This window comes from Nannobrachium achirus, assembly GCF_963921795.1.
Source record: "Nannobrachium achirus genome assembly, chromosome: 23".
NCBI classification, from domain to species: Eukaryota; Metazoa; Chordata; class Actinopteri; order Myctophiformes; family Myctophidae; genus Nannobrachium; species Nannobrachium achirus.
The window spans coordinates 11,713,965-11,727,468 of NC_137830.1; the positions used below are offsets into that span (position 1 = coordinate 11,713,965).

Below are 13,504 nucleotides of genomic sequence, written 5' to 3' on the forward strand. Positions count from 1 at the left end.
CTAATCTGTGTGACTGACAGGAGCAATGATCAGAGGTGCAGAGTTTTTGCCATCTTTACTCGGGTGAGGACAGAGGAATGGGTAGAGTTTATCAATGAAGGTACAGCCAGTGAAAGAGAAGATTAGAACTCTGGCCTCCACATCATAAAAGGAAACCAGACCCCCCTCGTAATCCACAAACACTCCTACTTTCTGGGGCTTCTCTGTAACAGAGAGGAGGACAGGAAGTACAGTAAGAGCCTCGTAAGTGTTTCCATTCTTCAACCATACGGTCCAGTAACCATCGTCAGGGCTCATTGTGATTGGTCCCTTCCTGTTGATGGACTCTCTGGCCACTCCTATGGTCCAGCCAGTCTTCCCTTTAACCTGAACCTCAAAGTAAAATCTACCCGAGGAGAAGCTTTGCTTTCCTAAGACACAGACACAGAAGGAGAATCTCTTTGCGTTGTTTGGGAGTTTCTTCTTTATGTTGGCGTTATGCACTTGTTTTCCATCCTCAGACAGGATGAGTTTGCAGTTTGCTGTGTCAGGGTCCAGAGTTACATCCACTGTATGTTGCTGGACCCTCCTCAGCTCGGCATCACCCAGCGTCTTCTCCATCTCTTCACTGAGTGTCACCAGCTGAGCCATAGCTGTCCTAACAGTCCCCACATATGAAGACTGATGGACATTGACCTTTGTCCAGTCAGTGGTGGGTGTAGGGGTGTTGATTACTTGGACATTGTGGAGGAGGTGGAGGTGGTCTTCAGTGTGTGAGAGCTTCTTCAGCTCAGAGCTTCTCTTCTTTAGCTCAGTGATTTCTTCTTGCAGCTCATTAATGAAGCCTTCTGCCTGTTTCTCTGTTGCTTTCTGCTTTTCTTCAATCACAACAATGAGCTCAGCCTGGCTTCTCTTAATACAGCTGATCAGAGCAGTGAAGACCTGCACACTGTCTTCCATCTCTCTGTCTGCATCTTTCTGGCTGAGTTCTACGGAGTGTTCAATCTCGTGAATCTTCTGTTGTCTCTCCTGGATCATCTGCTGAAATTCAGCCTCTGTCTTACCCAGCTCTGCCTTCCTTACTTCATATGCCTCTTTCAGAGATAGAACTTGGTGCACCTTGTAGTCTGACTCGGTGCACAACTGACAAATGCAAACGAGGCATCTCTTACAGAACAGCTCCAGAGGTCTATCATGTATCTTACACATAAAGTCTTCCGGGTTCTTCGCAGGGTCGATTAGTTTGTGTCTTTTTAACGCTGTGACTCTCTGATGAGGCTCCAGGTGAGTCGCACAGTAGGAGGCCAGACACACCAAGCAGGACTTCAGGGCCTTGAGTTTGGTCTCTGTACAGACATCACAGGATACTTCGTCTGGTTTAGCAGGTTCTTGGTTTGCATTGGTTTTAACTTCCACTTGAGCAGACTTTCTAAACTGAGCAACTATCTCAGATATGAACGTGTTGGTCCTTAGCTCTGGTTTTCTGTCAAAAACCTCTTTACAAATGGGACACTTACACAGGTCATTAGTGTCCCAGTAATGTGTGATGCAGGTTTTGCAGTAGTTGTGTCCACATGGAGCTGTGATTGGATCAGTGAACACATCCTGACAGATAGAACACTGGAACTGCTCTTCAGACAGGAGACTGCTGGCAGAGGCCATTTCTACAAATTGAGAATAAAGAAAGTGTGAAACACTAGAAATACATGTAGTTATTAGTTTTGTTCCCCAGCTAAATAAAATCAAAATAACAGGAGATAAAACAGGAGTATTAAAATATCTACTTGACTCAACATTTCATTTAGCCCACTTCAGCAACAATTCTTTGGAATGTAGAATGTGAAGACTAACTGGAGAACAGATGTCTGGGCTATTGTGTACACATTTAATTTAGTTAACCTGCCTGTACTTTTTATATGTATGGCTCTTGTGATTGTGTAGTCACAGTAGAGTTGTAATTTCGTCTCCTTTCACGTTAGACAAGTTATTGACAGTGTTGTGAAAGTTCACTAACTCAAAACGTTCAGTTCACACAGATTATATCTACACAGATTTGAAATAGTTCGCATTCATAGTTTACTTTTTTCTTCTATCTAAAGCTATGGCCCTGACTCTTCTTATCTTCCCTTAACTGACAGTTTGGACAAAAGAAAACAAAACCTATGTTTTTTTTTTAATGTAACAAACAAAATGAATGAAATATTTCAGCATTTTTAGTAAAACACAATATAAATATATTACAGTCAAAGCATGTACTGTACTTAATTTCAATGCAATTGGCTCTGCATCTGGATGTTAAATAAAAACATAACTCAAATGTGAACATTAAATAATGTATACAATGTTAAAAATAATAAAAAAGATAATAATATTTTTTTTTTAAATAAATGTCCAATACAAACAACTCCAGCTTTGCTTGCAGTCGAGCTACAGTAGCCGACTACAGCAGTACTGTGCAGTTGGCCTACATTTAGCTGCTGCTAAAGTGACTGAATAAAGTGTTCACAAAATCAGAGGGAAAGTCGACGTAATTTAACATGAAATGAGCATAGAGTACCTCAGGTGACGGTGACTGGAGTCCTGAGTCTGATGACCCTGTAAGGAGATGCAGTGGTGGACTCCTCAAGTACGCTGCTCCCCAGAGTCCAGATTTTTGGCAAACTGGCCCTACAGTATATCAACAAGCTGTCATCTTTGATTGGCCACTGTTTGTCCCGCCTTATTAAATTTTGATGCACTTTACCAGCTGGGAAAAGTTAATCTACCTCACCTAAGATAAGTTAAGAACTTTATTGATCCTGTGGTGGCAATTCAGTCGCCAAAGACAGCATGCACAGCAAGGTCTATTGGTTGTGGTGAAGCCATTTGCGTATTTGCTTTATGATTTATTATGATTACTATGAATTATGCCTGATCATGTGATGAAATGCTTCATTTTGGGACCTGTGTTGTTGTGACCATAGGTCGCAGTTTAGTATGTGAACGGTCACAGCTTGACCGTATGTCTGTCTGTCTGTCTATAATGTCTGACACTGTGGTGTGGAACCATTCTCACAGAATGGGTTTGCCGCTCTGACATCACACTCTGACTTCACTGTGATGCCAGGGGAACCACACTAACAGGATCCCTTTTATGCCCATACATGGAGATCCCTGATGTCATCAATATTAAGCCATATCTAACAGGACGTCATATGGGAATGCCAATATATGGAGGCCACATCGGCCACATACCACACTAACAGAATCCATATATGGCCAAGACAGCCCATATCTGCGTTGCTGGTTCTACAGACAGGGATCTCCATGTTTGGGCATAAAAGGGATTGTATGTATGATGTCAGATGTCATAGACGTCATAGGACTTTCACATAACGAATAACTGACTAAGCATGTTTGGGCTCTCACAACATATCTCCATATATAGTACATGGATCTCCATATATGGGTACCAGGGGGGGATCTCCATATATGGGTAACTGGTCCGATATACATCACTGGCCAGATGGCCAAGACATGGAGCGACCTAGCCCTGAGGTAGCCTCGTAAACCAGTCTCTTCCAGAAGATGGGAGGAGTCAAGTTTACTAGGCTAGCCCTGAGGTGTCTTACTAGTATGGAAACCTGTAGATCATCTGTGTCCGTCCATCACGCCTCATGTCATGCTCCATACATGGCAAAGGTCCCTGATGTCATCAATATTAAGCCCATATATGGACATATTTTTTCAGTCTCATGTAACATATTTTGTCAGTCTCATGTAGTCTATGACTTCAGACATCTACGATGCCAGATGTCTGTCATCTCCATATTTGGGAAAATATGGCCACATTTTGTCCCAAAATAGCAGACAATATAAGCTATGACAATATAGCGCGTGTGGGTGTCACTCTGCGATGAGATACAGGTGAACAGGTGACTGATCACAAACTAGAACGGCAGGGCAAACATATTTAACCACATATTTAGCACACGTTAGAATGAGCCTTTTGTTCAATTTGAATCAGAAGTAGCTGAAAAACGAGACATAAATTGTATGTATAATTATTATTGTTTCTCCTACTGAAAAACCACAATCTCCAAGTGAGGGGGGTTTGAGTGGTGGGGGGAGACAGAGGTGGGTGAGTACAGTATGATGAGTGATGTGATTGATGATCACACAGTACCAGTAGATTAGAGAGACCGCTACTGTGACAATGTAACACAATCAACCATCTGTCGACATTGTTCAAGATTCTACAACAGTGCAGATAGATAGTTGCATGTATTGTGTATTTAATTAGTGGAAACGGCTACATTGCTTTGTGAACAACACCCTCAACAACAATGACACCCTGAGAGAGAAAAGGAGAGTGAGACATCAGCGATTCATTATAAATATTTATAAATAGGTGAAAGAAATCTAGCATATGGCTGGGCTGTGTATGCATTCCTATGGGTATTGTGGGCAATTTGTTGGTGGGATAGTCAGTGATGTCTTGTGTTGTAAAATGCTCTATTATTACACACTTCATGGCTCTATTCTTCTTAATAGCGAGAGTCATAACAAACATTTGGATGTTATGCTGATCCTTGCATAGCTTTCTCCAGCTGAAAGGTCCCTATCACTGTCCTATCATGAATTGACAACTGTCTTAACATTCCCAATCCACCATTTACATTCCAGGATGAATATCTGTCAAATGATCAAGTTGAATGATGAGAAATGAGCTCAATTAAACAAACATTTATATTTGTTGCGACCGCCAGGGCAGTTACTAGAGACAGGGAGCAGTTACTATAAAAACCTGCAGCTGCTGTCACACTTTGCTCTCACACTGACTCTGGCATACTTTTGCCTAGCAACGTGATTTCAACTTTAAAACGCTCACATGACTTGGGAATTTTTCCGGCCAATAGGGACGAGCTGTTATTGTTGAAGCCCCAAATAAGCGACATGCATTTGTGTTGTCAAATACATACATTATTCTCGTATCTGTTCTTTCTATGATTCTCAGTTATGCACGAGTGCACGCAATATCTATCGTCCGCCCCCACTATGTCTCATATGCACCGCAGTCTGTTGACCTGATTTTTTTTTTTTTGTTTGGTTTTACTTTTTATATACCCCACTTCAACTTGATAAATCCTGCGTTGAAGGCAGCCCTAGTCTCTCACTCTGTGTGTGTGTGTGTGTGTGTGTGTGTGTGTGTGTGGTGTGTGTGGTGTGTGTGTGTGTGTGTGTACATTGCCAGATTACACTGCCTAAATGTACAAGTCTGTTGTTTCCGCCTGCCCTAGAGGTCGCTTCTCGCCCTTAGGGCGTCTTACTGGTGATGAGGTTCCTATATTTACTTTTACTTATATAGTATTTCCAATAGGCTACTTAATTACTTATACTCCACTACATCTCGGATCCAAATATTTATTTGACAGCTTTAGTTACTAGTTACTTTGCAGATTTATATTAGGCTAGTATTATTACAAAACATACATTAGGAAAACAGCAGATCTGCTATTTTCAAAAGACTTTTATATATTTGAAAACATAAAATGGGACATTCTGCACAATGAGTAAGGCCTATACTTTTGTTACTTTAAAGTACATAGCATTACAATACCAATACCTTTGTACTTGTAGCCTACAAATTGTAGGCCTACTACATTTTGGATTCTGGACGTTCACTTGTAACAGACTAGTGTTTCTACCTTGCAGTATTGATACTTTTACTTAAGAGAGTACTTTTTTCCCCACCATTGGTCACCCACCAGCCTTATTTCCACCGGAGGAAAACGTTTAATCCAGCCCGCCTCCACAGCTATTCTCAGTATTGTGGGCAATGTGAGGAAAGTGCGCCATCTTGTGTTGAAGCAGATGTATTGTATTACACAGACTACATGTTGCCGTTTCTGCCCAAGACGCAGGGGCTGCTCGTTTCTGCGTTCAGCTGCAGTGCAGACAGTTAAACGTTGTTTACTGGTCATTAGTTTAAACAAATACCTACATTCTAGACTTGTATATTTAATACATAGATAGATAGACAGAGAGAGAGAGAGAGAGAGAGAGAGAGAGAGATAGGTAGATAGATAATGTTTATTATTGTTTGTTTAACTAGAAGAGTAATTGACGTTAAGGTTTGTGCATGTTGTCATAGCGACCGCATTGCATTATGGAATTATGCCTGGCAGTGTCCATTTACAGAAATTAATGATACAGAGGAGTCTAAAGTTGTCCTATGGAATTTCAGACGCTGTGGTGACGTCACACAGCCAGGAACCACCCTCGCGCGTTCTTTTCTTTTTGGTTTTGCGTGTAAACAAATCAGAACGTGTCGCAATTGTGACGTCACGTGAAGGTGACGTTGCAGAATTTGGCTCCATAAAAGGCAGATCACAGCCACACATGTATCACTAATCAGTGTGTTTATTGAGCGGTGTGTCATTGTGCATTTATATGAACACAGTCAATATGTCCCAGCTTGGAGATAAATTAACTTCATTCAGCGACTCAGGAAATGCCTCCAACTGTACAGCAGATGAACATGACACCATGGGATCAACTGGAGACAGCAGCAAGAGGAGGATGAGAGTAGGGGTGAAGCGTGAGGCAGGGCAGAAGGAGAAGGAGACAGCCATCCCACTGCAAAAACCAAAGAAGACACGTGGTCGCGTGAAGATAGAAATTGAATTCATTGCGAACAGGTTAAAGCGACATCACACCTTCAGCAAGCGTAAAAATGGTGTAATAAACCAGGTCAAAGAGCTCTCCGCGCTGACAGGATCCCAGGTTATCTTGCTGGTGGCCAGTCAAACGGGACGCGTCTATGAATTTGCCTCCGACAAACTCCAGCCCGTGTTCGCTAGTGAGGTGGTCAAAGACCTGATTCAATCCTGCCTCAATTCACCACTGGACTCACCACCACCACCCCACGATGATGATGATGATGATGATGCACCCATGGATTTGAGCAGCCGACCACGAGCTGTTGATGATGATGATGTTGCAGATGTGGCCGCTACGGCTCCCACGGGCTTCGAAGCGAAGATGGACCTTACCTTCCAAGCTTCTGAGTCGGAGAGCCTGAGCAACACTAAAGATGAATTGGAACCATCTTTGGACAACGTGGTCAGTCTACCAGGCACCAGCAGCAGCAGAAGCAGTGCCCAGTCCATGGTGACCACAGCCTCCAACACCTCCACCGCGCAGGAGAGCAGCGGACTGCAAGTAAAACATCACAGCCAGGCCCTCGCGCTGTGTGTCAACACAGAGCAGCACCAATGCACGCCAGCGCCACGTTCCCAGCCACCCACACCCATGCCTGCATGCGCCCATGTGCCAGAGGAGACTGCCATCGAGCGGCGCCGCCGTCTGGGCAGAGAAAGCCAGCGGCGCCACCGCCAGAGACTCACGGAGGACCAGCGCCGCATGCACAGTGAGCAGCAGCGCCGCCACCGCCAGAGTCTCTCGGAGGAAGCCGCCGCCCACCAGCGCCGCCTAAACACAGAGCAGCAGCGCCGCCGCCGCCAGAGATTCACAGAAGAAGCCGCTGCCCACCAGCGCCGCCTAAACAGAGAGCGGTACAAACGTCGCCGCCAGACTCACAGAGGAAGCTGCCCGCCTGAACAGAGAGCAGCAGCAGCACATGCGAACGCAACGCGCCAACCACCTCTTGCTACGCCTCAGCAGAAGGCCTGAGAGTTCCTCAACAATTAATTCAATGATAAATGAATGGCCATATGTGGAGCGTGACTGACTGACTCACTACCTGACATGAGGCGGAGGTTTTGATACTAACCTGGAGAATTCTATTGGTAAGTGTGACTTGTGTCACGGCAACCACACTTGCAAAGTAATTCTGTCCATGTCCCTTTGATGCCCATATATGGAGATCCCTGATGTCATCAATATTAAGCCCATATCTGGGAATGCCCTTATATGGACATACAGTATTGTGTCAGTCGCGTGTTAACCACGATACGCGATTACGCACTTCCATCCTTGTCCCTTTTATGCCCATATATGGAGATTGTATGCCCATGTATGGAGATTGCGACCTCGCTCTTAGGTCGCTTCTCGCCCTTAGGGCGTCTTACTAGTATATAAAGTATTTGTATAAACTGACCAAAAAGTGGCCATCTGCAACAACTTGCAACTACTTCATCCTTGGCAACTGTACCACGAATGCTATCGTTGAGACTGACTGTGAACTGAACTGAATATCCTCTGAACTGAACTGCCAATATATTTCATTTTTTAACTGAAGTTATTGTGTCTGTGTTTATTGTGTGTGTTACAGACTGTACATTTTGTCAGGTGAAACGCCTGGTTGGCACCCCAGAACAATTTTTTTATTCTGCCCAAACCGTGACATTCATAAATGGCAGTTCACAGTCGGTTTCAATGATAGCATAATCCGTCAGTTCCCGTAGCATAATGAGACACACATGCCATGCAGAGGGGAAGTCATTGCGACCCCGAATATCAATCTGTCTTTGGGGGACTGTTGGGCCCAGGGCCCAAAGGTCAGGGTGGTCCTCTAGAAAATAGAGCCAACTGAGACCCAGTGTTCCAGAGCCTGACCCTGAATTTCAGAAGCTGAACCAAAAAGAGCCCACATAATAGAGATACATTTTAAAGATAATTTGGGAAGAGAGATGAGGTGTGACATGCCACAAAGGCCGTCGGGATCGGGACTCGAACCCACAACACTATGTCAGGCGTCAGAGCTTATGTGGTATGTGCCTAGACCGCTTGGCCAGCAGGCGCCCAAGACACATTTTATGAACCGTTGAAATAGTTGGACTACTCCTACTACAACTACTTGGGGGCAAGGGCCCTATTGGATTTTCTGCACATGGTCTGAGAAATAAAGGCAGGATACATTCTCATGCACATCAAACTAATGCAAACATCATTTATTGGACTTTTAAAATACTGATGAAAGCATTCATAGGGTACCCGTGGTTGGAATTTCAGTTCCTATTGTCCAAACTATTTGAGGTTTGTCCAAAAGTGTCTTTCCAAGTTCCCTTTGTTCACCATGGCTGTGCAGTTGTTGCTGATGAGACAAATACAATACTGATGACAGAACTTTATCCAGTTACAGTACATGTATGTGTTTGGCACAAGTCTTGCAGTTTGTCCTGACATAATGAGATGTCTTTCCAAGTTCCCTTTGTTCACCACTGCTGCATTGTTGTTAATAATGGGACAAACCTTCCCATTCCGAATGACAAAGAATAACAATTAATTGCATGGCGTTTGTTCCCAAACTCATTCTACTGATGTCGCGTCTTATTAGAAATGGTTGGATGATAGTAAGTAGCCTAATAGTCAGTGGTGGAAAAAGTACTCAAATGTTTTAAATATCAATACCGCAATATTGAAAGTTGGGAATTCAAAATGGACTAAAAGTACAAACATATTGGTATCAAAATGTAATTAAAGTACATACTTTACTACATACTCATTATGCAGAAGGTCCAATTCTACAAACTTTCACATTGCTTAAAATGTATAAAAAACTCTTTAGAAAATAGCAGACACATCTCTGCTTTTTTCAAATGGCTGAAGTGGTTACTGTATGCTTTGCAATAATAATCAAAATCTACAAAGTAACTAGTAACACAAAATTCAAATAATTGTAATTGAGTAAAAGTATAGCCTCCGAGATGTAATGGAGTAGAAATAAAAGTATTAGAAATTGGAAATACTCAAGTAAAGTACAAATACCTAAAAATGTTACTCAAGTACACCATTATTGACCATTGGGTCCATTTTATGCCCATATATGGAGATCTATGTATCTGCCTGACGGGCGGCCGAGCGTCTAGTCGGGGGACCGGTCGAGTCTCTGACAAAATAAATATTGTTTTTACCCCACAATATATGGCAAATAAAGTTAAGCCATTAAAACTGGGAAAGCATGTATCATAGGTTCTACACCATGCATTTAAAATAATCATATTGTTTTGTCCCAAAAACGTTTTTCAAAAGGTTTGAGGCTTAATTACCGCTCCTGAATGGTTGGCCTCAGACTGAATGCAAAGAAGACTGAGGTAATCACCTATAACATCTACATGGACCATCCGCCGATTACAACATCTGATGGCAACGCTCTGCGAGAGGTCAATGACTTCAAATACTTGGGTTCCTGGATGAACTCCACAGAACAGGACCTTAAGGTCAGGAAGGCACTAGCGTGGAGGGCCCTGAACGGCATGTCAAGAGTGTGGTGCTCGAATCTCCCCCGACACATAAAGCTGAGCCTATTCCACGCCACTGTGGAGTCTGTCCTCCTGTATGGCTGCGAAAGCTGACCCTGACACCCACCCTGCAGGCTGCAGAAGTCCCTGGATGGGTGCTACACCAGAATGCTACGAGCTGTTCTGAATGTGGACCAGAACATCCACATTACCAACAAGGACCTGTACAGGCAACTGCCGAGGCTCAGCAAGAAGGTAGCAGCTAGGAGGATGAAGCTGGCCGGCCACTGTCACAGACATCTGGAGCTCCCGGCCAGCAGGCTGATCCTGTGGGAACCAACGCGCGGGCTTCGATCGCGAGGACGTTCCGCGTTAACGTATGTGGACGTCCTGAAGAAGGATGCGGGAGCTGAAAGCTCTTCGGAGCTGGCCGGGTGTATGGAGAACCGGAAAGATTGGAGACTCCGATGGAAGCTCGTCTGAGGACGACCGAGAGAATACAGAGCCTCTGACATTTCTGCCTGGCTTTCAGAGCATTTTCAGCTGCAGTACCACCTTGTCCTCAGTGGGAGGACTGCGCTATTGAGCCCCACCCTCATCCCAGCTCCTCCCTGCCTCCTGCTCAGGGCTGCCCACCCCTCCCCAACCCCCACTCAGCACAGCACAGCACAGCAGCAGAAATAAAAATATAAAATCAGACAGCTTATTCTGAGACCTGCTTACATAGATCCGCCCATAAACTGATAAAAGACACAATGGTCAAAAAAATATGACGTTAGGCGCTGGTGGGACACCAAAAGGAATACATAAACATAGGAAAAATGAAAGGGAAAAGTGTATTCCCTTTGAGAGTTTAGATTTGGCTATTCAAAAAAATACAGAAATACAATTGTAGGTTACATCTGCTATTTTTGAAAGTGAGAATTATTTTGAAGACAAACTATTTCATACTCCAATGCGTTTTTCTACCCATAATTGCGACCGTAGGTCGCAGTTTAGTTGCGACCGTCAGGGAGCAGTTTACTATGAAAACCTCCACCGGCCGCCCGTCGGTCGGTCGGTCACACGTCACACGTCACACCTTTGCCCTGCTCATATCTCCGCATCAGTATATAGGGCTTGTTTGTTTATTGTATGACATCACGCCACATCATCAGCTGTGGACTCTGTGATGTCATCGTATCGCATCAGTATATAGGGCTTGTTTGTTTATTGTATGACATCACGCCACATCATCAGCTGTGGACTCTGTGATGTCATCGTATCTCCATATATGGCCATCTCCGTATATGGAGATATAAGTCGTCCATGCCCAAGTATGGGCTGGTGAGGTCAGACTTTGTGTGATGCGTAGGTTATCTCCATATATGGAGATTCAACATTCCAGGCAATGCTCTCTTCCCTGGTGAGAATTGCCCCTTTATATAGGGCTTGTTTGTGTATTGTATGACATCACGCCACATCATCAGCTGTGGACTCTGTGATGTCATCGTATCTCCATATATGGCCATCTCCGTATATGGAGATATAAGTCGTCCATGCCCAAGTATGGGCTGGTGAGGTCAGACTTTGTGTGATGCGTAGGTTATCTCCATATATGGAGATTCAACATTCCAGGTGTAATTATGGCTGCCCCTATGACGTGAGAGGTGGAGGTTGTGATCTCCCGATTAGGGAGTCTTACTGGTAAAAGTTCTAGGCCTATTGATTGCGACCGTTAGGGAGCAGTTTACTACCAAAACCTCCACCGGCCGTCCGTCCGTCCGTCGGTCACACGTCACACCTTTGTTTGTGTACGGTGTGATGTCATATATCTTCAGTATGACATCACACCACATGTGTACACAAACCTTTGTGTACGTTGCTGTGGCAACAGTCTGTTGTTGCTGGTCTGTTAGTGTACGTTAGCAACCACCTTAGCAACCATGGTTTTACCCTAGCAACCAACTGTTTACCCTAGCAACCAACTGGTTACCATAGCAACCATGTTTTTTTACCCTAGCAACCAACTGGGCATAAAAGGGATTCTGTTAGGGATCTCCATATATGGGCATAAAAGGGATTCTGTTAGGGATCTCCATATATGGGCATAAAAGGGATTCTGTTAAGGATCTTCATATATGGGCATAAAAGGGATTCTGTTAGGGATCTCCATATATGGGCATAAAAGGGATTCTGTTAGCTGTTAGTGATCTCCATATATGGGCATAAAAGGGATGCTGTTAGGATCTCCATATATGGGCATAAAAGGGATTCTGTTAGGGATCTCCATATATGGGCATGAAAGGGATTATGTTAGGGATCTCCATATATGGGCATAAAAGGGATTGTATCCCAGATGATGCCCTGTTAGGAGATCCACACTAAGAGAATCCATATATGGTCCTACCGACAGCTGCTATAAGCCAACCCTGGCGATAAGGTCTGAGTCGAAGAAATGCTTCTTTCCTGGCAAGAATTGCCCCTTTATACTGTAGGGCTCGTTTGTGTATTGTATGACATCACGCCACATCATCGGCTGAGGACTGTGTGATGTCATCATATCTCCATATATGGAGACATAAGTTGCTCATGCCCAAATATGGGCTGGTGAGGTCAGACTTAGCGTGATGCGTAGGTTATCTCCATATATGGAGATTCAACTTCAATGAGTAACCATGGCAAACTGTCAACTGCCCGTATGTCTTGATAATTGGTAAAACAAACTTTTGGCCTATTTGTGGAGATAAGCGACCAACGGTCGCTTATCTCCCGATTAGGGAGTCTTACTGGTATCAAAACCTCCACCGGCCGTCCGTCGGTCGGTCGGTCGGTCGGTCACACGTCACACGTCACACCTTTGCCCTGCTCATATCTCCGCATCAGTATGACATCACACCACATGTGTACACAAACCTTTGTGTACGTTGCTGTGGCAACAGTCTGTTGTTGCTGGTCTGTTAGTGTACGTTAGCAACCACCTTAGCAACCATGGTTTTACCCTAGCAACCAACTGTTTACCCTAGCAACCAACTGTTTACCATAGCAACCATGTTTTTTTACCCTAGCAACCAACTGTTTACCATAGCAACCATTATATGGGCATAAAAGGGATTCTGTTAGGGATCTCCATATATGGGCATAAAAGGGATTCTGTTAGGGATCTCCATATATGGGCATAAAAGGGATTCTGTTAGGGATCTCCATATATGGGCATACCAGGGATTCTGTTAGGGATCTCCATATATGGGCATAAAAGGGATATAAGACCGGCATTATCTACCGACAGATTGTGGAGATAAGCGACCAACGGTCGCTTATCTCCCGATTAGGGAGTCTTACTGGTTATTTTATCATTGACA

General features: G+C 44.1%; 1 protein-coding gene across 1 annotated transcript; it reads right to left on the bottom strand.

Annotated features, from left to right (window-relative positions):
- On the bottom strand, positions 1 to 1,641 carry LOC308308758 (nuclear factor 7, ovary-like; the record flags this gene model as incomplete). The annotated part of the gene is made up of 1 exon (XM_080754211.1): positions 1 to 1,641. The coding sequence occupies one exon, from the start codon at positions 1,639 to 1,641 to the stop codon at positions 1 to 3; it is 1,641 nt and encodes a 546-aa protein (XP_080610337.1).
- Positions 1,642 to 13,504: the final 11,863 nt, after the last annotated feature.